Below are 26,601 nucleotides of genomic sequence, written 5' to 3'. Positions count from 1 at the left end.
ATCTATTGCCAGCTGTGGAAAATTATAAATTGGATCACTACTAAAAAAAACGTGGACCCCTTTTAACTCAACATACTGGTATCGGGAAAAAAAAAACAGAAAATATTTGACTACCATAACAAATTCTAAGAGCCACACAAAAAATAGACAATCACTGTGAACCACAGCATAGCAATGAGGATAAATATACCTCTGGAAAGCAATACTTAAAAAAAATTCAGATAGATCTTTCTTCAAAAAGATGGTAGCAATACATAAGAAAAATGAAAACCAGAAGATTATGAAGCATAAGACTGGCAAAATAATACATTAAAGGTAGTACCTCAGAGACTCCACAGGAAAACATTTTAGGATGTTTCAGAGAAAAAGAGTCTTTTTTCGACCATGTTGACTGCCATTGCAGAAGCAGTAGGAAAAACAGAGTGCAGCAACACTGACAGTTTATGCTGGCTGCTGACACAGCACAGAAAAACTATCAGAGATTTCCTACAGTCCTGGAAGCACTACCTTCAGCACATCTCTTGACAGATTTAGCTTTAACATTCAGTACTTGTTTCTTAGCAGTTCTAAACAGAATAGTGGAATCCGGATTGTTCCAAATATCTTGAATATCTTGTGAGACCCTCTCTTGCTCCTTTTTTTTTTTTTTTTAAAGGATAAACGTGTGTGTTCATGCATAGATGCAAGGGAGGGACTATATTTTTTCTCCCTTTCTCATTTTCACTAAGCATGGTAATGGCAACATAAGTAAAATGACTGACAAGTATACTGCATCTAACCTCTTCTTAAATAAAGGCTAACAAGAAATGTAAAACAACTAAATTTTCAGACAGACTCTACAATCTGTTAATGCAGAGAAAGTGATGTCTAAAAGTATATTTATCTTTGGTCCTTTGGATATGAGCCTTTTATTAATCTTAGCTAGAACACCAAACTCAATGTCTGTGTATATGCATTTAGCAGTGAATAAATATTTCAAGTAGTTCTCTAAAATATAAGGATTCAATAACCTCTTAAAATCAGAGTCTGCTCGGTGACAGAAAATATTTTATTTTGAAAACCATGCACTTATTTAGTTTGGCAGTATTTTCACATGGAATTAGCCAATCATAATAAGATTCAAATGTAGCAGGACTTAATCCACACCAGTCTTCTATTACAGTTTTGCAGGAAGTTACCAAGTGTCCTTTTTTGTGCAATTCCTAGTAGCAGATTAGCAAAACTGTTACAGCAAATCAAAGTTTTTTGAGATTAGCTATCTACCACGTAAGTATTGGTACACGCTACCTTTATCAAAGTATCCCTCACTTTCCAACACATTTCAGCACAGAACTTCATTAAGCAACTATTATGCAGATAACTTTTCACACTACCTGTTCTCCAGCCTTGAAATCTTGAAGCGCGACACATTCACATCGGTCATCTTCTAAATTGTAGCCTGTAGTGATCTATCCAAGCAAAGAGCAACAAAAGCACCTTTAGCATTTTTAAACCATCTCCCCTGGCACTGATAAAACATTGTCCTATTGGAAATATATATTGACAATAGCAATTGCATACATTCCTTTCTCTACCCAATATATAACGCCTGGTAATAAATGCTTTATGATTCCTGAGCAACCCCTTTTTAAAATTCTCTGCATTAAAGAAGTTTAAGGGAAGAAATAACTTACCCAAAGCAAATGGAAGGCTCTGATGAAAGTACCTTCCATAGACAGTCCCATGTTAAAACCAGAAGCTTGTTATAACGTTCTTGAGCTTCCAGGCACTCCCATAAGGGCCCACAGGAGCAAGACACTGACAGTTATATATTCTGTGTTTTATCCTGCAACTACCAGCACATTTTTGATCCCTCAACAAAAATGGATTAGATAACTGTGGATCTTTAGGGTGTACAATTTTAGAGAATTATAGTTTATTTGCAAATGACCCCTTTATCTAAAGGGAATACTGTTAAGATGCTAAAAGGACTTATTTTTAGATGGTAGTAGGCAGTGGAAGAGGACAAATTTTCTTAAACCTGTACTTCTCCAAAACCTGAGTGTTTACACCACCAAGTAAGACTATCCTAAAAACATAATACTTTTTATTTTTTACTTTTTACTGATTATTGTTATCGAAGACGTAGACACAGATGCAACCACAGGATGGAATGTCAGCTGCTGCACAATCAGAAAACAACTTTCATGGTAGGTATTCTGGATTTAGCCTTTACAGAGCTAGCTTACTGAAAAATATGCTGTGTCTGAGGAAAACCTAGAAGAAGCCAAAGATTCTCCCTCAGCTTTTCTAAATGAAAACATACTTCTTCGTAAGCTGACTTACATCTGAGTTTAGCTATAATTCCCATTCTTGGATGTAGTTTACCCAAAGATAGAACTCGGTGGGTTATTTTGAGAGCCCGGCTGATGGTTTACATATTAATAGTTTTACGCTGCTTGCATAATCAAAGATGCATTCGTAAGCCAAAACAATGCTTTCAAAGTGACCACAGGGAACTCATCTCAGATGCAGCAAATCCAAAATGGCAGCCACAAGCTAGGGCAGCCTGGCCCTGTGGGACACTTGCACAACTGCACTGCACGCAGATGCCACCACTTAAGACCTATTAAAAGGATTTGTGGTATGTTGAGATCAGAAGAGAACATTAGAGTCGTGCAATACGGTCCACTGCAAAAGACAGACTGTAACATTTCAACACAAATTCCTGCACATTCGTTATGCTGGACTGAACAATTCCTAATTAAGACCCATCGTTCAGGAGGTTATCCAACTTCGACCTGCAGGTTGCAACTGCTAGAGGATTTGCCCTCAAAACGTACCTTCCAAGTTCAAAAGCAGTCACCTTCTCAAAGACTGCAACTTGCATTCAAAGAAAAGGAAACTTGACAGCACTTGACCTGTCCTGATTTTTTCTTAGTGTAAAGTCAATGAAATACTTTTGAACATAAGAACTTCCTTCCAGTCTCTTGAAATAACTGTGTAGAAGGAGAATTTCAAGGGTTGGAAGAATTACAGTATGTTAAAAGAAGAATTTGGTCAGTTTAAGCATGCTTCACTAGACTACCACTAGTTTTGGGGGGACTTATTTAACTTCTGTATCTTTTGGATGTGTTTTTTGTTTTAAAAACCACTTCTAAAAGGCTTTTCTATAAAGCTTAATGTCATGCCAGACTTATATTTCTTTCTTTTAATAGCAGTCATGTAAGAGAATTAACAGGGTGTTTACGTCTCTTCCCACATGATAGCTGACAAATTACATCCCTTCAGTTTTATTTCTGAGGCAGACCAATACATGAATTGCAAGTTGTGTATAAAGCATGCAGTACTCCGCTTGGTCAGTGATTACGGATGGACCCAGCCCAATAGGCAGAGTGCAGCTTATTTAAAGCTCTGGCAGAACTGGTAATCAACCTCTGACTGTCAAAATACAATCCCACTGAAGAATAACAATGAGAAATGCATGAAGACAACCATTTTGATATAGTTCTTAGAGGTAGGTTGATCTAATTAATACTGTCAGAAGGAAGAAAAAGCTGGATGGACCTGGCTCCAGTTAAAACCCAAAGAGCATTTTATTATCTAGCTTGGGCAAAGGGGCCCTGTGGAATACAGCAAGAAGTGGAATATGTAGTAGCTGATTGACTCAGGAAACATTTCTGTACATTTGGAAGAGACTAGACAGTGGCACATCAACACCATCTCACATCTCTTACTTTTATATAATGGAAAACTGTTTACTTCACTTATTTTGAAGGAATGTGCTGCAATTAGCACAGAACCCACCTTCATCCCACTATGTAACAATACTACTTAAAAATATAAACTACGATACAGACAGCTTACAGTTACCTTAGCAGTTTTTTTCCCCAAATTTCTCATAATACAATGAAATTAACAGACAACAAAAAGGCTTGATAACGGACTGAGAAAAGCTGCTAATGTTGCAGTTGTCTATCTTTCCTAAGCCTACAGACATTTCAAAGTAGCTTGAGTAGAAATATGAAACAAATGAGTAAAGTTTGTATATACATACAAATCATTTCAGCTTCCTTCCTCTCCCCCCCTCCCCTCCTTTAGGATACACTTAAGCATAAAAAATTGCTTAGAGCCCTGATATACTACTGCACTAGCAGGTTTGGCTCCAGAGGCTGGCTCCATATCAAACCCATTGTTAAAGAGCATAATAAAAATAAAAATTACTTTATCAATTTAAATAGAAGTTTGAATGATTAAAACAACTTAACTAGATGCTCTTTTAATATGGGCTACTTAATTTTTTCCCTCACAGAACCTTAATTCTCTTCCTCTTTCCCTTTAATCCCAACTTTGAAGGCATTCATTAAGAGTTGTCTAATAAATACAGGCAAGTCTCTGCAAAAGCATCAGAAAGAGAAGCCCAGCAGGAAAAGGGTACAGGAAGTACTGATGCTTGCAGCTAAGACATATCAGAGATACATATATTTCTGAATTTTAAGCAATTTTCTTTGTATCAGAGACTCTTGTACAAGTTTTGTTAAGAAATCAAAGCTGAGATTGCAAAATAAATAGTAAAAGGCAAGAATCAGCATTAAAGAACAATATACAAAGGGAAAAAATAAACCAAACATGCGACTTTGTAACCTAGCTACTGCTATTGGTACAGTCATGGTAACAATAAATTAGCTAAGTGTAAATCTAAGTGTAAGTGTAAAGAGAAAAACAACTTGTTTTATGTTTTGTTCATTTAAAGTAAGTTTTCCTATACTAACAATACTAACATATGCTGTTGTCACAGAATGGATTGGGTTGAAAGGCCATTCAGTTCCAACCCCCTGCCATGGGCAGGGACACCTCCCACAAGACCTCGCTGCCCAAAGCCCTGTCCATCCAGCCTTGTCTTAAAAACTTCCAGGGATGGGGCATTCACAGCTTCTCTGAGCAACCTGTGCCAGTGCCTCACCACCTTATGAGAAAAGAATTTCTTCTGAATATCTAATCTAAATCTACCCTTTTCAGTTGTGCTAACACTCAGGTCAACTGTCCCACAAAAGGAGCAGATTACTTGAAATAGTATAGCCACATTCTCTGTTTACAGTAAGCGATATTATCTACTGGAAATACAATTTGAGGCTATAAATTTTGAAGCATACATGACACTGCCTAAATAACACTGAAAAACCATCCTCTTGCAGGTTTTTATTTCCTCACTTCAACGTTAACTAGCCTGTTAATGAAATCAAGACCTCATCCTCTGAACTAGCTCACTTAAGACAAAACGTCAGCAGGTCTGACTTTCTATATACATATGTCACCTTTTAAATGTTTAATATGCCCTAAAGTAGTATTTTTGCATTTTGTTTCTTTGATGTAGTAACAGATGTACTGTTTTTGTTGAACTAGGCTTTGTTCTTGTCATTGCTGTCTCCATAACAAGGCTCTTTGGGCATGCTTAGAAGAGCAGGCAGTATTTCTTAGTTGCAAATTTCTAACCACTTTCCCTAGTGGTAGCTACAAGAGGAAACCTCCATCATTGTCTGCTTTCATATTCTCAGTACAGATCTACCTTGTATTGTGAATCTTTGTCAGACCCGTCAGAAACAAAACTTCAAGTCAGAAAAATAGAAATATTCAAGCTTGTCTGGAAAAAAAAGTATCATGTAGCTGAAAACTTTTAAATTATATGCACACAACACACAACTGCATGCAAGTATGCAATCACTTCTAAAGTTTTGTTTAGATGAAGAAGATTGTCACTGAAAAGCTACCATAAGACATTTAAGAAACTGACAAAGCTTTCTTTCAGCTATTAGTCTTCTAGGGCCATTCAGGAAGATGAAATAACTGTATTAAGAAGTGTAATGAAAAGTGTTATTAAACTGTTTGCTGCTGGTTGAACGGCTTAATACTTAAGCCATAAGCCTTTCAGCAACACTGAAGAAAACCTTACCAGTCCATTAGTATGATTACACATGTCCCATAGAGGTATTAGTGCCAATGTAACTCTGGAACCATCTTCTGTTGGAATCTGGTTCTGTCGTGTCATAACAGAGGAAACTGCCCATCTAGAAAAATTAAAAACAATAAAAACATTAGGAGGTCGATGCTGAAATATCAATATATGATTGCCTGCAAACCAGTCTGAAGCAGTCATTTACACCAGGAGTTTCCAAACTTAGTTTTCTTACACAACACAACGACTTATAACAGCAAGAGGTAACATGGGATAAATCAGCAGCTCCAGGGATTCCAAGACATGAACACAGACCCTGAATTTCCAAATCAGGATTGTGATCCCACGCCTCTTCTGCACTTTTTGCAACAGAATCGTATCTTCACACCTCCCAGACCTCAACCAGGACCCCCTCCCATGTCACCTTGCACTTCCCCAACCTTTTTTTGCACACATACCTCTCACCACATATCCCGGACCTGGGGTCAGCTATTTCTGCAGGCTTCAGAGTTCACAGCTACTGCGCAGCAGCAGTAGTTCTTATCTATGTGCAGGCTCTTGCAAGAGCCAGGTGGCATTTTCCTTCTGGCTCCCTAAAGAGCTCACACACTACCTGAACTGCAAGGCACTGTCATCTAGTGATGCAAGCATATTTTGGTAAGTGCTTCTCTTCAGTGCAGGAGCTTAGCTCAGTATCTATAAATTTTCTACTCATCAGAATAAAGAAATGGAAAAAAAACCTCAGATACCCAGGTTAAAATAATAATTTAAAAAAGATAATTTAGTACCAACATAATTCAAAACCTAAGGCAGGTTAAGAAAATGAAATGCCAGGTACTTATTCAACTACAGGAATCCTCAGAAAAGCTTAATATTTCAATACTTTCTATACATTCCTGAATTTCCAATTTTATTTTGCTTCAGACAAAAATATTAAATGTGAGAAAGAAGAAATCTTAAAAATTATTTTTTTCTTCTGGTGCTGTTCCTTTTTTCAAAAAGCACAATAAATATATGTAGTACGGCCAGAACGTAGTGAAATTTTTAACTCCCCAGACTCCACTACTAGCAAGTATTTAATATATAGAATTAGACTGTCAGAAAGATTTTTCCAGAAGGACTCCAGATTGCTTAGAAAGATACTGTCAACTTGAAGTTTACTTATTTTTTTTAAAAATCATGTTAAAATTGTGGATAGTTCTGATATACAAACACCACTTGAAACATAACAGCAGCATGGTTCTGTATCTGGAAAATTTCAGTCAATTTCACATGCAAGTTGGCATGTTCCTCTGTGACCCTGGTAAGTGAAGTAGGCATGCTCTGGAAAACTCAGTTTCTTAGATTTACCCAGAAGCCTCTAATACTTCATGAACGCTTTTTATTTGTGCTATTTTAAACATTTAACAGAATTAAAGCTCTTGCTATCTTAATTATTCTTATTTTTATCTTAATTATGTCACCCCCACAGCATCTCCAAGTGACACTCATGCTTCACATGCACAGCTTAAGCTCTCCAGTTCAACAGACACCGTAAATATTAGTTTCCACTACATGTTGGTAAAGCTTCTTAAAAAAATAAAGTTATAAAAAAATCCCCAACCCCAAAAAACAAACCTCCTGCAACATGGACTGATTTTCTTAAAAAACAACAAATTACCGTACTAATCTCAGACTGTGTGTGCCAGTTGGCTAAATTAGCTGCTCATAATGACTATTCCTTTGTAACTATTAAAATCTGCATATTTATTTCACTTTCTTCTTCATTAAGTATATTAGTATCAAATCCTACATTTAACATTTCAATAACAATAGGGTTTTCCCACCAATGAAGCATTTCCAAGGCCCCGCAATCCACTAAAAAAAAAAAAAAAAAAAAAAAGAATTAAGAGACAGACCAACCTGTAGTCATCGTAAGTGAAAGAATCCTTTAAGGGCAGTTTGCTGGCATTGGGATGGGTCTGGGAAATGCAAGTTTCAGAAAAGGTGAAAAGAGAAAGAAAACAGAAATCAGAAATCAGTCAGCAGAATTTCATTATTTAGCTGCCTAACAGATCCTAACAAGAGCCAAATGAAGCAGGAGGCGTCCAGCCGCGCTACAGAGGGATCATCATGCTATTATGCTCTCATACATCACTGTCAACTTAATTTGTTGTGCCCAGCAGCCGCCATAAATCTGTTTCTTCATATTTCAAGACTGGAACCCACAGACATCGTACAAAAATAAAAAATTTAAGGTGGACTGAGCATGCAAAGGTAAACCAAAACACAGCTCTTGATGAAAGGGCAAGAGAAAGAGATCAGACAGTAAGTGCACATTTTGGTTTCACCAACTCTCACAATGTCCCCTGTGTTAGGATCTTGGGAAGGTGTTTCACAAATGCAATAAAAAAATGACAAAATTTGCATTTCTTCCCATATGCCTTTAAACACTTTATTCAGTACAAGTTGCGCTACACCTCAGAAATCAAACATTAAAAAATTTGAATAGCTTTAGTGAGAAACAGATGAGATCAGATTAGAACAGATTACCTGTAGATCAACCCATCTACACGCACTCTGCTCTAAAAGTGGAGCAATTGCACTTGAGAAAGCATACTGTAGTTGCCATTAACATGCAAAATACTTAGATGTGAAGAAGGCTGTAAGAAGCTGTAATGCCTGTTACTTTTCTGACAAATTAACTTATCTAAAGTTTCACAGATACAGGTAGCTTTCAGCCCACGCACGCACGCTTTAGAATTTTGTCCCAGGTCACAAAATGGCAAACCCTAATCGCGTAAATTTTAATCTCCAGGTCCAATTAGGTCTCCCAGACAAATTGAAGGAAATGATCAAACGGCTACTTCAGAAGACACAACTGCCTTTTTGCATAGCCCTGTCTCTGACACCCCTAACCAGAAGCTCCGTGTAGCAGGGTTTGCTCCTCGCGAGGCATTAGCATCACAAGTGCGCGGTAATTTATCATCTCTCGCTGTAATGTACTTGCTGGCACCGTGCGCAGGACAGTAGGGGATGAGGTAAAAGTGGCTCAAAACCGTAAATCAATTAGGAAACAAAAGCTCGCGCCCAGCGCGCAATTTTAGGCAAATTATATGTGACAAAAGGCTGCCAGCGGGGCGGCAGGTCCCAGGTGCCCGCTCTCCCTCCAGCCCCCCGGTTAACCCTGCGGATGAGACCCGCCGCTCGCTCGTTTATTATTATTATTATTATTTTTAAAGCCCTCGCGTTTGCCCGAGCCCCGGAGGCGGCGGCAGAAAGCCCCCGGGCTCGGGGCCTGCCCGGGAAGGTGCCGCGGCCACAAGCGGCGGCCCCGCTGGGCTCGGGCCGGCAGCGCGGGCTGCCCCTGCCCCCTGCCGGCCGAATGGCGGAACGGCGCCCGGCCCGCTGAGGGGCGGCAGGCCGCGGCCACACAGCCGGCTCTCGGGGGTCGCTGCCGCACTCCGATACTCGTAGCATAACGTATGGGCTGCCATACGCCGAATTTTGGAGGTCTTGGCGTAAAGTTTAGGTTTAAAATGAGGGTTTTAAGGAGGTCCCAGGCACGTAAAGGGACCCTCCTCTCTGCCTGCTCCCGCTCTCCTCCCTCTCCCTGAACTTTCAAAGAACAAAATCCCTTCACAAGCAGCGAAAGTACAAAGGCACGAACTACAGACTGACCACAAAGGGCTCAACAGTGCAAAAGTGATTTCTACTTCAAAGCAACCAAACACAAGGCACACGCAGCTCCTGGTCACGCTGCACAGGGAGCACCGGCCAACACGCTCAGCCCTGACTCGGAGCAAATACCGATAGTCATCTCCAAGGCAAAATCCGTATTAGATCTAATTGAATGATTTTTCTGTTCAAGACATCTCACGACTGCATATTGTGCCGAGGTTAATTGCTCACTTCACATAAACAGTCCTTCTGGAACGACCCGACTTGAACACGCAGCCCATGGGCACCCGTTCTGGGTGCCACCAAATGCTCTGCATCCCTCCCCTTTTGTAAGTCCACGAAACTCGGGGACTGCCCATATATTGGGACAGTCCAGACATAATTCATAAAAAAAACACTAGTAAATTATGATAAGGGATAAAATCAATGGTCTTATAATAAAAAACACAAGCCATAATAAAATCCTGGCATACATAATTAACATATTTATAGCACGCTGTGGTACAATTATACTAGCAGCTATTTAAAAGTTAAGATGCTCTAAGATCAGCATATTTGATCACGTTAGATTTCTGACTTGGACTATGTTAGTACATAACTTAAAAACCCTATAGATTACAAGAATCTGAAGACACACAAAAAAGAACAATATTCTGATTAAAAAATTGATTTAGTATGCAGCTTCTCTTTATAGTCCCTTGGTAAAAATGAAATCTCCCTAACAAACACTTAATAAAACCTGTCAATATATCTAGAAAGAAAAATGACACAAATGCATTAAGTATTAAATACCCTTGAAAAAAGTCACATATTCCATGAATTTTTGATGTACTATCTTGACATTAATGTAAAACCTTGATATTTATAATTGACAGATATTTAATAAAGTATAGAAGATGTCTGCTGCATAGCATGCAAATTGCTCAGGCTGATCAAAAAAGATATAGATGTATTTAAGCTAAACAAACACTTAATACATAAAAAATATTAGATCTAGCTTTTAGAGGTTTACACGGCTGGATCTCTACATATTATCTATGAAACGTGACATTATCCACTACATGAACCCTAATTTTAACTTACTACAGCTGTATGAAGTAGTTCAGAAAGTTGGGAGGGGAAAAGCTTTAAATAAAAAATGGGAACATGAAAATGTGAATATATTCATTTAGATGCAGGTCCTGACATTCTACTGAAAGAGTTATTATAAAGAACAAATACCATCTATTTAGTTACCCTTTCTGTGAAAATATTGTCAGAGCTGGCAATCAGGGTGATGACCACTGCAAAAACAAATAGTAGCATGCTGAATTTCATTTTCCTCCTGATGCTGCTATTCCTAAAAAAAATAAAAAAATAAAAATTGCTTCTTCCCTTTCAGCATTCCAAGCTTTCTTTGAGACATTTGGAGGATATCTCAAAATAACCAGAAATATTAAAAAGTAACAGTGATTGCTGCCAGATTGTCTGCAGCCACTGTGGAAAGAGACAGACTGTTATTCTAGTCACCTAAAACACTATCAGACTAGAAGCCAGTTACGCAGTATGGCAACCGGATAAAGGGAGGAAAAAAAATCCCCAACAACAAGAAAAAAGACTTTTAAATATTTTCCTTTCTGGGAAGCAGTGATATCCAAGGGCCCACATCTCATGTTCAGTGTCATGAAAGAAACTGCAACTCCTGATGCCCTCAGAGACGCCTTCACGCTAATTATTTCTTCACCATGTTTTTGGATAAACTTTACAAGATTATTGATTCTCAAATCTCAACCTAGGTGCTAGGTCACTCCTCCACGTTTGAGAAGACTTATTTTTATTTGGACAGGATGAAGGATTCGATGTGGAAAGGGTGGGTGCCTTTCAAGCTGAGAAGCTATCACTTCTGCTATGCAGCTTACGAGGGCATTAGCCTCCTGTACAAGAATGAGCAGACCATTAGAGGCTACTACTCCTCACTCCATTCAGTCATGAAATGCCAGAGCTCATTTATCAGAGCTCCTACCCTCAACAAAGGCACTTCCATTAAAATAAGCTTAATATCTGCCTGTTTACTGAGTGATGCAAAGTACAAGTCCTATTACTGTAACATGCAATAAAATTTCTGGGTAAAAGTTAGAGTTTACGTAGTGTTAAATTTGTGTTCATACGTACACTACTAGATGTGCTGGGAAGAACGTATTTTGGTGTGACGTCATGTTGGACAGCATACTTCTTTGTACTATTATTACCATTGTATCCCCCAAGTAAGAAAAAAATGAATTGCTGGATGTGATCAAAGGTAGTGTTGTGGGTTTGTTTTGTTTTTTTTTTGTGTTTTTTTTTGAAAAGACATCTCTAAATTGAGGTAAGCTGGCTATCTGAGTCACCTGCTACTCCACTGTAATATGTAACTAAAAAAAGTCCTTGCTTAAACCACTTTGCGTCCCATTTTTCTGCATTCTAACTCAACGCTATACACATGCCTCAGGTTGTGACAGACCCATTTGTTGGTTTAGTGTGTTTGTAGATGCAGAGATGGCTGGATTTCTGTGAAGAATATTTCAAGTACTCACAAGTCCAAGGAAAAGTAGTGGGCCATCTCCGCATCAATATTACTAAATCAGATTTCAATATTCTCAAAAACCTCTTGTGTACCGCTGAAGTAGAGAGAGCTCCATTTCTATCTTGGGAAAGCATCATACCAAGTGTTGGGATTATATTGAGGCCATCACTCCCCACCTCTGCAACCCCAACCCCCAAAACACTAAGGGTACTTGAAACAAATTTAAAGCCAAAACCAGCTTAAGCTTCCACCTTGTTAACTTCCATTCCTTTGAACATGAAGCCCAAGGGTTTGTTCCTTTTGACCAAACAATTTTTTTCCTCCCCCTCTTTGCAGCTTCCCCCCTCTTTCCAATGTACTCATTAACATGGGGAGATTTCGTTATGAGTCTTGTTGGATGCTACTTGATGGTTTCAGGCCAATGTGTAGGTGTATGAAAACACAAACACACCGCACACACACTTTCAAGGCCAGAAGCAGGAAGATCTGTCAGCGTTTGCTGGTAACTGTCCCTTTCCTAGCTCTTGAAATCCTTTGAAGCAGCAGCCTTGAAGAGAAACTCCTCTCTGTGGAGCCGCTGAGGCTTTAACTGCCCTAAAGCGAAGTAAAATAAAGAATTCAGAATGGAGGATCCTAGTGATCTACAGGGACACAAGAATTCTCTTTTTCCATTGGACATATGCTGCCTAACCTAATGAGGGAAAGCCAGTTCACCATACAGGACAGGAGAAATAAAACAAAGATTTTACTTTGTAATAACATCTTATAACTACAAAGGTATGCTTTGGAATTTTCAAACAGCGTGATTCATTAGGCACAAGGAATTACATCCACAAACGTATGTTGCTACATGAGTTTGCTAATGGAAGGCAGATCATCCTGCTTCACAAAACCTAATCTTAAAATTAAAGATGTGCTACAGAATTGAAACTTATTAAATCTAAATAACATTCTTGCTTATTCTTTATGTCAGCAATTTTTATTTACTTTCTGCCAATATACACAAGAAAGCACTGTTCCACACTATTATGGGATTCGTGTAGCGGAAGCAGACTGGAATGACTCCTCCTGGTGCAATGGAATTTAACTGCACAATCCATTTTTTTTTGTACCTTCTACCTGCAAAGATTGCATTTAGTCAATGAGACAGCAGTGGCATAACAGACAGCTTGTATCACTGACAGCCCACCCCATATGCAAAGTGGACATTACCTTTTGGCTGATGGAGTATGCAGTAAGCATCTTCAACCAACTGCAAACCAGTACCCTGCCCGCAAACCTGTCACCTCCTTTATTAAATGGAGGAGGGAAAGTGACTCTCTTTAAAGCGTACTTCTTGATCATTCTGTTTACAGGATATTTCTTTATCCAGAATTTACTTTTCCCCAGAAAAGAAGCCACTCAGATATGACACAATCTAGTGACCAAGTTTTCTGTACCTTTTCCTTTCCTCACAAAATCATTTAGAGCTGAGTGCAGCCCCACGAGCGGCTGAAGGAATGAAGGAGGAAAGGATGAGTGCTGAGACTGGATATGTTTTGCAATGAGGCAGCCCCCTAGCTGCTGCCCTGTCCCTGCTCACATTACAGAAGGATGCACCAGGTGCGTGTCTCCTTTGGTTATCTACTCATGAAATACAAATTCAGTGTTGATGTTGAGCCTCAGATTGAGGGATTTTGTCAGTAGTTCTTCATGCAACTACAGTAAGACAACTACAGACCTTTGTGAGGAAACCCTTTACTCTGCCTGCATGCTGGGACATATCATTTACTCTTCAGGTTCCTCCTGAGGTCCAAGGATTACTTTACTCCTCTTCAGTGCAAGATGATGCTTCATGCACAAATTCATCACAAAACCCCACTATTAATTCAGGGAATCACAAACCACAAATAAAGTGCAGTATGGAAAGCCTAAAATGAAGTGCTTTAAGAAGACATGGACATTGCTTCCTGTTCACAACCACTCCCCTTCCAAAGAGTTTCCTAACAAGCGTTGATATTACACAATACAGCCAACGCTCTGCTCCCTGTGAATCAACTCCTCAAGTTTACAGAGGAATCCTACTGGGTGCCACTTGGTGGAAGCTTGGATCACGATCATCTTGTAACTGAGGTACTGCACCGCAGGAGTGACACTGCATATGGGGCAGGATGAGTCCTGCAGCCAGATGTATGGGGACTGCGGTGCACACACGCAAAGCTAAAAACTTATCACTTCCTCTTCAACTCACATTCAAGTGATCGTACAAGAAAATAAACTTTGGCTTACTTAGCAACATATCAATCTCCTACTGTGTGGAGTATTAGCACTGAGTCTGACTGAAGAGGATAATCCACTTTGTAATTTAGTTAAATTACTAATTTTAACAAAGATAAGTCCCCTGTATAATTTTGCAGTGCTTAAAGAATACATCCTTTGAGTATTCCATTCTAAGAAACATCAGCTTGTTATCATATTTTAAATTTATGGAACATTTGTAACTGCTGTTATATCAGGAAAAATATTAAATCTGCACAATAAGTACAAACTTTATATGAGAAAGTATACTTCTAAGTGCGTGATGATCTCTTGGTGTCTACTGAGACACTCACATTCACAAAAGACACAGACAACATCTCTGGGGATAAACTCAACTGCCCCAGAAAGTGCAACTCAGTTAAAAAATAAAAATAAAAGCAACTAATAGAAAAGCAAACAGACAAACCAAAAAAGCTCTCCATGCTATAGGCTGTAAAAACAGATGCTTATCTGCATTCTCAACCACGAGGGTGGTTGAGAACCCTATCTTCAAAAAAAAAAAAAAGAAAAAAGAATAAAGCCTTTAAAGACCATAAGACTAACAAGAGAATGTATTATTCCTCCCAAATGTGGTTTAAACTGTGCAGAAACAAATTTTGCTTAGTGCTGGCATACACACTTTGAAGTACATCTCTCTTTCTCTAGAGGAAAGAGGGCATTTAGGCTAGTGTAAATGAATGCAAACCATACAGAATATAAACTAAGATCTAATCAGGAGGTTTTAATTTAACAATGAACGTCCAAAGAAAGATGATATCCACCTCCAAATGAAAGACAGTTTTATCTTGTCTGTCCTTGTCCAAAATTTAAAACATTCCAACTGTCAGAAATAACAGACACCAAGTAGGATGTGCCTGAATTTCGATCTAGGCCAGCATGGTCCAACTGGCACCCATGGGCTGAATCTGGACCACAGGATGCCTCCATATGGCCTGCCACCTTTTCCTTGGAGGAAATAGGGAACAGCTGTTTGAGGAGCAAACGCTGCCCCAACAGCCAAACACCTCCTCCTGTGTCCGGCTGGCTCAAAGCCCAGAGCTGTCGCCGTGTTCCAGTGGGAGGCAAGGAAGGAACGGGGGAAGGAGGAAGGAGACCTCCTACTCATACAAGGTCTTGAGCTCTTCATTTGTCTGACAGACACACACGAGCCAGCAAAGCATGTAGCTGCTTCTCTGATGGCGAGGAGAGGCCACAGGAATGGCTCAACAAAGCCGTAGGAACTGCTGTCATTGCCATCATAGCCAGGGGTGAGATACACCAGAAATAATAAGAAAACAGGAAATTGGCCCATGTTTGCAAAGCCGAAACCACCTTACAGTAGATACGCTAAGTGGTACAGTACAAGCATAGTCAATCTTCAGTTTGCTGCCAGCAAAACAGATTAATACAATATTTTGGCCCTTACGGAGAGGAAAAACACAGAAAGGCATAAATATATTCCATCATTAGCTGTCTATTGATTTATTATTGATCAAGCAGAACAACTCAGCTGCTGAAATTTGGACAAAGCAAATATAAATAGCAGTGCTATCTTACCTCTGTAACTGCCCACACAATGAAATTTTAAATCTCTCCTAAAGCTGACATTTATAGCAGACAGGTAAACAAAAGGGAAAGATATAGAATTCACAAGTGCCTTTTTTTTTTTTTTTCCTTTTCCATTGACACTGAGACTACTTCTGAAAAAAGCTATTTGATTGGTATGGCAATGAGTACAAATTAAGTGAGGGGAAAACCAGAGTTCTGAAGACCTACCTGGTCCACGATCAAAATTGTACTCTGCTTCCAAATACATTTACTTCTGACTGCATGTTAGTTTAACTCTTTAGACGTATTCAAATATTCTGTATCTATTATATCAATTTATAGCTAAAAAACAATTTCCAAACATTTGAATAGAGAGTTCTAAAAGGCAATACACTTGCCTGCATTTAACTCAAACATTACCTAGCACAGGAAAGTTAAATGGTGGTATCTTGCTGGAAAAGCATACCCTTGTTGGAATAGTATAGATTTGAAAGAATAGAGAGAAATAACACAAGACTGGCATAAGTCATATTGAAAGTATCACAACTTTAGAAAATGGTGTCACAAATAAGCAAGACATGTGATATCTCGCCTAATATACCCGATATTGAAGAGCCAAATGTGACACCAGATTTAAAGACGCTAAAATATTATTTTGAGATCTAGAACTTACTACTTTAAAGCCTCCTTACTAAAATAAATATTCCAGTGCCCAACAACTACTAACTACATTTTGGAGTTCAGTCACGCTAAATCAATTAGCCAAATTTTATATGAATAAGAAATCAAATTTAGTATCTGAGCAAATGGGACGGCAGTCTCATGGAGATTAAGTTCTGTCCAACAGTGCAAACAAACAGATCAAAATACCTCTGGACAGATTACTGCAAGGGGTTGCATTCACAGTGGACCTACAATATAACACTTTCACAAGCACTGTCCAAATGTCAATACATACTGCTCAGAAAACTGTTCCCAGTCAGCAAGTGCTCCTGTGAAATGCTTGGTATAATACAAGCTACAGATACTACCCAGCTGTATTACAAAAAGAGATTCTATTAAAAGGAAAAAAAAAAAAGGTGTGACTCATGGGGCACGTCCAGCTTCTTGAAGAACAGTAGCTTGACTGAGGCAAAGAAAGCATTTACTCATTTGCTCATTAACACTGTGAAGAAACTTAGAACTGATTGAAAAAGAACTAAATTAGTTAAAATATTACTTAAGTGCTTCCTTTCTCCAATCAGTTTTATTCTGATTTATTTTTATTAATTGACAATTCTTCTTTATTCACTGATTTTTATGCTACTTCTGTGCAAAGTTAAGTTGTGGAAAGAAGATCCTGTCTCTGGCATTTCTCATAACATTAACTTCAACTGCTATGATGCACAGTATGCATCTCAGTTTACAGGTTAGTAGGAAAACCTGCTTCCTGGCTACATTATCATTTCTTTTAATCAAAACAGTTTAACAAGTTAAGAAGGCACACAAAATTGAAACATGACTGAATTTATTCCATCTACAAGATGGAATCCTACATCTCTTACCTCTGTCATGCTTTAAGACAGTTATTTGCAAGCACCTGGACTTCACCATCCCTTCTCACTTTAGATATAGCTATTAAAAGACAAAGTTTTACAAGTTCTTTACAAACAAATGTAAAGTTTATATATTATATGTTTGATATAAAGAGGTTTTGTTACAAACTAAAGTGTTCTGTTATGGCTTATGAGCTGTGGGTTTGAGCAATAGGGATTTCCAGCATTCTTCCACTCACCCGAACTCTACCAATTAGCTAAAGAAGCTGTGGCCTTCAACTTGCCCAAGCTGAGCTTCAGAGTCTCAGGATGGTGGAAGTTGGAAGGTACCTCTGGAGGTTACCTGGTCCTACCCCCTGCTCAGGCAGAGCCACCTGGAGCAGGCTGCCCAGGACAATATCCAGGCAAGGAGGGAGATCCCACAATCTCTCTGGGCAGCCTGTGCTAATGGTCTGTCATCCTCACATTAAAAATTATTTCCTGATGTTCATAGGTATGTGATGTCCACATGCCCATTGCCTCTTGTCCTGCCCCTGGACACCACTGAAAAGAGCCTGACTCCCTCTTCTGTGCACCCTCCCTTCAAACATTTATACACACTGAGGTGGAAACACTCCTCCTAGGGCAGCCCAGGATACCATTAGCCCTCTGTGGCAGAGAAATTGCTGGCTCATGTTGAACTTGGCCCTTGGCACATTCATGTATTGCTCATGAAGTTCCTGTCGGCCCATTCCTCCAGCCTGTTCAAGTCCCTCAGAATGGCAGCACAACCCCCTGGTGTTCCAAAACCCCTCCCAGCTGTGGATGTGCTGAGGATGTGCTGTGCCCACCTGGCTGGTGGCCACTCACTGGCAGGCTTCCCCAGGGCTCAGGTCGGGGGCTGGCTCTGTTCAGTGTTTTTATCAGTGATCTGGATGCAGGGGTTGAACGTATCCTTATCAAGTCTGCTGATGAAACTAAACTGGGAGGTGCTGCTGACTCCCTGGAGGGATGAGAGGCCTTGTGGAGGGAAGATAGATGGGAGCACTGCCGATTAACAACAGCATGAAGTTTCCAGAGGAAAATGCCACATGCTACACCTGGGAGGGAGCAGTGCCAGACCCAGACACAGGCTGGGGAGCAGCTCGGCAGAAAGGGACCCATGGATGTTCCTGGGCAGCAGGCTCAGCACAAGCCAGCAGCATGCCCTGGCAGCTGAGGGGACAACCTGCATTTTGCATTAAACCCAGCATAGCCAGCCGCTCCAAGCAGGTGATTCTCCTGCTATATTAAGGTATCATAGTGGTTGAAGGACCCCGCAAGGGCCAGGCCCTGCAAACATAAGACTACTTCTGTAGAGGGTCTCATCTGTAAGTCTCATCCCTTTCCTTCTCCTGATCAGACAGTCTGTAGCAGACACCCACTACAATTTCACCCACACCAGTTTGAAACAAACAGCTAGCTTGTTAGTGCCCTTCAGAAAAACCTGCAGACCCTGATGGTCCAGAGACTACAGCCTAAAAATACTGTCCAAATTACTGTCTGAACTGCCATCCTTAACAGTCCTGCAAAACTGATCCTCTAGCCCAGGGCATGAGAAGCAGATATACAAACACTACCAAACTACAGCTGGCTACCACAGCAGAAGTCATGCCAGTTAAAGGGCTCTGCCAATTTCAGACTTACCATATTAACACTTAAGGCATATTAAAAGTTCACTGAAATCCTCATAAAGTTGTCTTTTAGTAAGGCAGCTAATAACAGCCTCTACTACACCCTTAGCATCCCAAACAATTAAATAGTATTCTGGCACTTCACCTGCTCTAAGAACATTCCCCATCCTGATGTCTTGTTTTGATTTACAAAATTTTCTCTTCGGTAGACTACAAACAGGCACCCAAGTGCAGCTGCAAGAAAATCACACAGGAAAACCACCACATATTCTTTTTAAAAAGGTTCAAACTTCATTTATTTTCTTTAGGAATATAAGCTCGCTGTGAATGTCTGTAAACTATATGGCTCCCTCTTGTGCTTATTATACCACACTTCAGCGTACAAAAATTTTTTAGCATTAAGCCACAAACATTTGAGCTCTGTTCACCTTTCAGTATGCATGCAATGCCCATAAATGCTGATGGAAGTCACATACATACCTTGCAAGGGAAAAGAAAGCCTTGCAGTTTACAAAACTTTTCTTTGGAACAAACTACAAAAACAGCTTAAAACTACGGGTCTTCTATGATGAAAGTACTCTTTTGACCACTCGCTGTATTTTGATAGCAATGCAGAGGCCAAACACACCTTTAAAGTACATCTGCAAGAACTTTTAGATGTTTTTTAGTTATCAAATTACATACATTAAGAAAAGTGTCAGTGTGGTTTATACATCCTGGCTAGCATGCTCAAGGGTTTATTTTTGTCTACTCAACATCACACCTGTTTCTGCTTATCAAACCAGACTACAGTTTAGCTTGCAACAGCTGTGAAATGCATAAATCTGCCTGTTCTTCACGTGTATCTGGATTACTCACTCTGAGAAAGAGAACTACAGTGTTTTGAGAAAGCCACCATTACAAAGAAACTAGTGAAATAAAACAGACCAACACTTGTCAAACAATGTTTAAATCTGCACATGTATCAGAGGCAAAATTATTTTAATAATAGTCTAGAGATCCTACATGGAAAGTAAATGAAGCATTTGAATAAGTGACTTTTAACCCCTTTATTACCCCAGTCATTAGAAACAATTTGCAGAATAAAAACGCTGCGAAGTATTTAAAATATTTTAACTTCACAAAGTAATCCCCTTTTCAGTGTCCCCACTTATTAGAAAAGCATCTTTTGTTTTAAGGCTCTAATTGTTTTACTTCCTGCAGTAGAAGAGCTATCAAGAAAGCAAATGTAAGACTTCTGTAATGTAAAAAAAGGTTATCTGTAAACATTAAAAATATTAGTCTGCGTACCTGAAACAGAATCAAAATCCTGATCACAAGTCAGCTTTCATTAAAATACTTATTCTAATGTAGTAGTAGTAGTGAATGAAATGTCACACAAAAATCTAACATTCACTTTCATACAGCTTGCAGAGTACTCTGCCTTTCATAAGAAAACGGTTTTGCTTTGCCTTTTCATTTATATGATTTTTTTCCCCACCTCTTTTTGCATTTCCATATGCTCATGAATTTCCTAAAAACATTACCCTTAGTGTTAATATTTTGTAGGTCAAGTTTATTTATAAAATAATGAGTGCATGCAAGATGATACCAAAATTCATTCATTTTTTTTCCTGAATAATGAGAAATGATACTTTTTTCTCCTAAAACAAAGAGGCATTTTTTCATGTGCACTTTTTCTTCAGTGTTTCAAAACTTACAAGCTTTTATTTTTGAGAGCAGAAACAAAGATTGAGAAGTCTTAAAACTTCCATAGGTTTCATCAAAAGCATTATTAGCAAGTACCTAATCCGTTCACTTGACACTCCTGGAGCCAGATGAAGCTTGTATCTTCCTAATGTGACATTTACTGAATAGCAGTAAAGAAACTTTCAGCTGAAACTAGTTACCTAGCTAGCAGTGCTGAAGCATGGCACTAAACCAGAACACACCTAAAATTTACCTAGACCTTATTACCACTCAGTTTCCAAAGAACTAGTAAATACAGCAAATTATATATTTAAACAAATTATATCAGTCTGATCTCTGTTCATACTGACGTTCAGTGTGAAACAATAACTACATTATACAAGGAATAAAAGTATTTGTCAAGAGACAAAAATATCTGGTCTAGATTTTTGGAGCACAAGCAAATGTTTCACATTTCACACTGTATGTTCCACAATTCGTATGAAAGACAACAATACAGGACTAAGCACTTCCTTGGATGTACTAATATAAAGCTCAAAGAGAAGAGCACCATTTATTTAAACACTATTTCCACCAAGGTTTCCCATTGCTGCAGATCAAACTGAACTAAATCACCCTAGGCAATACCAGAATACAATAGCTTCAGTTGGAAGGGACCTAAAAAGATTTCATCCAACTGTCAAACTACTTTGGGGCTGACCCAAAGCTTAAATATATCATGAAAACCGTTATCCAAATGCCTTAAAGGCAGACAGGCACAGGGCATCCACCACCTCTCCAGGAAGCCAGTTTTTGTGCCCAACTAGCCACTTGGCAAAGAAGTTTTACTTAACTTCTAGCCTGAACCTTCCCAGCATGGCTTTGAGCTACTCCCTTGTGTCCTGGCTCTAGATATCAGGGAGAAACGATGAGCAGCTCCCTCTCAATTTCCCCACCTCAGGAAGTTGTAGAGAGCAACGAGGTCACTCCTCAGCTTCCCTTTCTTCAAGTTTAACAAATTCAGTGTCCTCAGTCACTCTTCATAGGATGTAACCAGCTCTTTAACCAGCTCTGCTGCCCTCCTCTGGACACATTCAAGTATCTTAAAATCCTTCTTTAGTTGTGGAGCCCAGAACTGACTGCAATATTCCAAGTGAGGCTGAACCAACACTAAATACAGTAGGAGAATCACCTCTTCTGACCAGCTGGTTATGCTGTGTTTAATGCACCCCACAACAGATTTTGCCTTCTTGGCTGCCAAAGCACACAGCTGACAAATTGTCTTCCAGGAGGTACACCATACTAGTTTCCATGTAGTTGCTAATATAAAACAAAACAAGCTTTTAATACTCCACACTCATTACCATGTTCAACAAATCGCCATCATCAGAGCTCTAAAGATGGTCTACCCCAAAGTCATCTCACGTACATTATTTTCTTTGCTCAAATCTTTTTTCTAATTGCTTTTCTTTTCTTACTCAAACATTCTACAGCATGGCTTTTGATGCTGAATATGAATTATTTAGTGAGACATTACTTTGATGACATTAGCTTATGTTTTATACAAATTATTTTTGATTAGCTTTAAGACACAATAAGAGAAATAGCATGTATTTGCTGTCCTTAAACAGATTTTCTGTGACAAAGCTTTCATGGACACAAAATGTTTTGTCAAACATTTAAGCTGCTTTTCACTTAATAGACATCACATGCTTCAACTGATGTTACGCTACTGCATTCTGTAAACATTCTTCTGTTCTGCTTGCACCACCTCAGTATCAGTTTAAATGTATTCATCGATCATTGGGAAGAGGTTCTGAAACACTGGACAGTCAAAATCCAGCGTACCATTCCAGATCTCATTTCTCTGCAAAACTGTATTTCAGCTTTTCTTAATTAACGTTGTAACTGCACAACCTCTCACACTTACTAATCCTGCTACTAGTGTCATGAAATTGATGGAACTAGTCATAGTAATAGTGTACTTATCTGAATAAGTTTTACTAGAGCATGAATAGCAGTTAGAAGAGTTAGATAATGTTACACAATATTATGTTAACAATGCTTTAAAAACAGTACAGCTATTCAGGGGTAAAGAAATATAAAAAGATACAAGAAAGTTTAGTAGTAAGAAAGTTTAGTAGTTCTCTTTTCTCAGACAATATAATTTGAGAAAAAAGCGAAGAACTGGAAGATCAAGTGTGGCACACAGCAAAAGAGGAGAGTTGTCCAAGTTACCCTTTCCTGTGAAACTTGGAAGAACTATTTTTCCTTTGTGGTATAAAGCCACTGTTTCTACCATACTCCTTGCCTCAAAGCAAAGAATCTTACTTGGTGTTTACCCACTATATCAATGACTTTAGGTTGTGAAAGGTGTTCCTCCATTCCTCATGCCCTCACAATACTTGGTAACTTGAGACTGTGTTTGAAACATTAAGCGGAATAATATAACTTTTGTTGACTTTAAGAAGTTAACAATAAAGTTTTGGAGCTATGATAATGTTAAGGGAGAAAAGAATTGCTCTATGCCTTCTAACCTCTCCTATGACCTAAATAGTTGTATCTAGACCACCTGCTTGTGGAGGTTCAGCACATAGTTACATATTTTTCACGTAAATTGTGCCACAAAAAGCTTTGGAGGGTTGGGCATTGAGCACAGCCTTGACAACAACACATCACCATTTACGTAACCTACATCAATTATGTCTATATGTAAGTCAGAGTAACAGTTCTCTTAGAAACTCGATTTAAATCATTACTTCAGAGAATGATGAGAAGTTCGCCTGTCTCAAGACTCCCCACACTCAAATTGTAATCATACGAGTTTATGTATTTAAAAGCAATCAAAATAATTGTATTAAATAGAAGAGAAAGCAACAGTTAAGCCACAGTCGTTGAAAACACAACATATGCAGTGTTCTTTTCTACATCAATTAACAATTATAATTTTGCTTTGTTTACTGAAAACTATTTTTTTCCCCCAAGAAATCAAAGACACGTAAGTTGTACAAGATCTCTGGAGGTCGTCTATCCCAATTTCCCCACAGGCAAACTTCTGGAGTCTGGCTACCAGTAGGAAAAACTGAAAACAATAATTGAACCACCCTTTTTCACCCTTTCCCCAGCTCCCTCACTGTATTCCTTAACAGATAAAGGGCTTAAGTAAGTGACATCTTAGTAGCCCTCCTCTACACTTGCTCCACTTTGTCAACATCTCTTGTACTAGTTGGCCCCAAAATATACAGTATTCCAGGTAAAGCCTCACCAATGCCAAACAAAGGGCAGTAATCGCTTCTCTCAACCAGCTAAATACTTTCTTATATATTCATAAGCCTACTGAGCTGTGAAATTTTAACAGCAGTTCAAAAAAGCAGCAGGAAATTGCTTTAATGATTCAAACCTTTAAAGAGCAATACAGTTTTCTCTATTATTTAGCATCACTGTTTTCATACCCTCCTCAATAATCATCACGAGAACAACATAAACCATACGCTACATTTAAGATCCTTACCTGAATAACTTTGTAGAAATAGGCATACTGTCGAGCTGTATTTTTATATTGACTAAAAACATCATGTATGGCCTGAGTTGACTGAAGATACTGTACTTCATCTTCTTCAAAATAGAGTGGAGTATCATATTCATTGGGGAGAGTCTGGATGTAGGGCAGCCAGAAAGAGTTGGGGTTGGCTCGCTCACAAAGTAAGTGGAATGCCAATGTTATATTGCCCATAGCTTGAAGAATTCGATCTTGAGAATACAGGGAACCTGAATTAACCCAGAAAGGTGAGGTGCTAAATTAACAGCCCATGGAAAGTATCACCCTAGATTCAGTTTAAATGAACATTGTGACATGTAACATGTAAGAATTTTCAAATAAGAAAAAAAGGTTTTCAGGTTTCTAAAATATTTGGCCACCCACATTATATTATGCTGCTTGTTATTTGATAGAGTAAACGCCTCATAAATTATACGATGGAAGACATGAAGAAACTAGAGCAATACTCTGTGTCTAAGAACATCTCACCTCCCAGTTTATAAACAGCATAGTACATTATACGAGCTATGTGTTCAAAATAACACATGCATCTGGAAGATATCTAGTGTGCTCAGCCAGAAAAAGAGGAAAATTAAATTGTTTCCACTGATGCTTTAAGCTTCTAGGTATTCCAAACCTGATGGTGAGGATGATAAGCAAGTACTGTGGTACAGCTGATCAACTAAAGAGACAACTAGCACTGAATGATTCCATACATAGCTTCTTGTTAAGGACTTCCTTAAGCTCTTACCTAATACTGAATTTTTAGCTGACTCGACTGTCATCAAGAGTCTTCTAGGAACCCACAGAAACAACTCTTCAGCCTACAGAAAGAAAAAAAAAGTATAGAGGGTCAGTTAGCATGTATCTGATGTGCCAACCATCTTAAGCGTACATTAACATTAAATTCCAGGGTTTTTCCTTTTTAAATCAAAAATTATTTTGAATCAAAATTCTTCCTTCTCTTCCACTGAAAGTTAAATATCATATTGTGGTAACCAAAGTGTCTAGATCTGCATTATTAAAAGTTTAAAACAAAGATATTTGTATTACAAAACAGTGTTTCACTTTGGGATTGCCAACATGTAGATGGCCCACACAACCTCAGATCTACAACATCTATTATACTGCTATTAATTATTGATCAAATATTTTCTCCCAGTACAACTATTTTCATATTGCCCCTTATGATTTTAGAAGAACTGTTCAGGATTTTGATTCTCATTAACTGGCAGTGCTAGCGCTATTAACTACATGCTACTAAAGCCCTAGAATGAATACAACATGCTCAATTTTTAACATTTTTTCTACAGTAGCCAATTGCCTCTTTCCATCTCCTTTTTACAGATGGGAAACAGCTGTAAAGAACAGCTTTACATGCTTACCTGTTGGCAAACTACGTACATCTATATTCTTCACCTAAAGAATGTAAGACACTCAGTACCAAGGTTTTATTTTGGTTTTCTGGTTTTCTTTTCCTCCAAATTCACTAGAAAATAAGTACCACAATACCTCTAGGAAGCAAAAAGACCAGTGCTTTAGAAGGCACTGGGACGTGGAAGAGGGCAGCTATAAAAATCAATGTGAGAGGGCTACATCAGCAGGGTAAGAGTACTCTGGTAATTAGGTAAACATTATGGGAAAACAAGGAGAGAAAAAGACCAATAAATTCATAGTATTATTTAGTGAGAATAATACTCAATTTTATTTCTCAAGTACAGAGTTTGGAGTGTTTTAGTTTCATCAACAAAGGGGGAAGGGAAGAAGAACATTTCATAGCTCTGCAACTACATTCCAAGCATTTTCTAATCTAGTCAAATGTTCACATGCTTACCTTTATCTCTCTTGTTGCTTTCAAACCAAACCCCTCCTCCTCAAAGTTAGCTATTTCAAAACCCTCCGTGGATGCTCCATTTTCAGTTGCCCATTTTATCAATTCAGGGAAATAGTCATCTCTTTTTCCATCAAAGACAATAGACAAACCTGTATACAGAATGTATTAAAGACACAGGAATAAGAGGAAAAAGATTAAAAAAATCAATATATAAGCACATGTAAACAGGTATGTGTTATCCTATAACAGTTATCCTTTGAAGAAGCTGAGTGAGAACTGGTCTTTGTTAAGTATTACTTGATAGTAGACAAGTGTTATACCCAGTCTTCATCAAATTAGATACTCTGCAAAATTGGCTTACCTTAAAAACACAACCATCTAAATAGAACTATGATGAAATATGAAACACCCCTCC

The 26,601-nt window shown here is 38.6% G+C and overlaps 1 protein-coding gene across 2 annotated transcripts in view; it reads right to left on the bottom strand.

The window, feature by feature from the left end:
- The window catches only part of SETD3 (SET domain containing 3, actin N3(tau)-histidine methyltransferase), a 57,578-nt gene that overhangs the window by 7,652 nt on the left and 23,325 nt on the right, over window positions 1-26,601 (bottom strand). For both annotated transcript variants that reach the window (XM_027457591.3, XM_072038308.1), the window contains 6 exons: window positions 26,187-26,335; window positions 25,104-25,176; window positions 24,326-24,582; window positions 7,835-7,893; window positions 5,930-6,044; window positions 1,374-1,448 (listed from right to left, as the gene is read on the bottom strand). In XM_027457591.3, the coding sequence (XP_027313392.1) occupies window positions 1,374-1,448; window positions 5,930-6,044; window positions 7,835-7,893; window positions 24,326-24,582; window positions 25,104-25,176; window positions 26,187-26,335 (728 nt within the window). The remainder of the gene's footprint in view (window positions 1-1,373; window positions 1,449-5,929; window positions 6,045-7,834; window positions 7,894-24,325; window positions 24,583-25,103; window positions 25,177-26,186; window positions 26,336-26,601) is intronic.

The sequence above is a fragment of the Anas platyrhynchos genome, chromosome 5, assembly GCF_047663525.1.
Source record: "Anas platyrhynchos isolate ZD024472 breed Pekin duck chromosome 5, IASCAAS_PekinDuck_T2T, whole genome shotgun sequence".
In the NCBI taxonomy this organism is placed as follows: domain Eukaryota; kingdom Metazoa; phylum Chordata; class Aves; order Anseriformes; family Anatidae; genus Anas; species Anas platyrhynchos.
The sequence above is the reverse complement of the archived record's forward strand: the minus strand, read 5'-3'. Positions and strand labels throughout refer to the sequence as shown.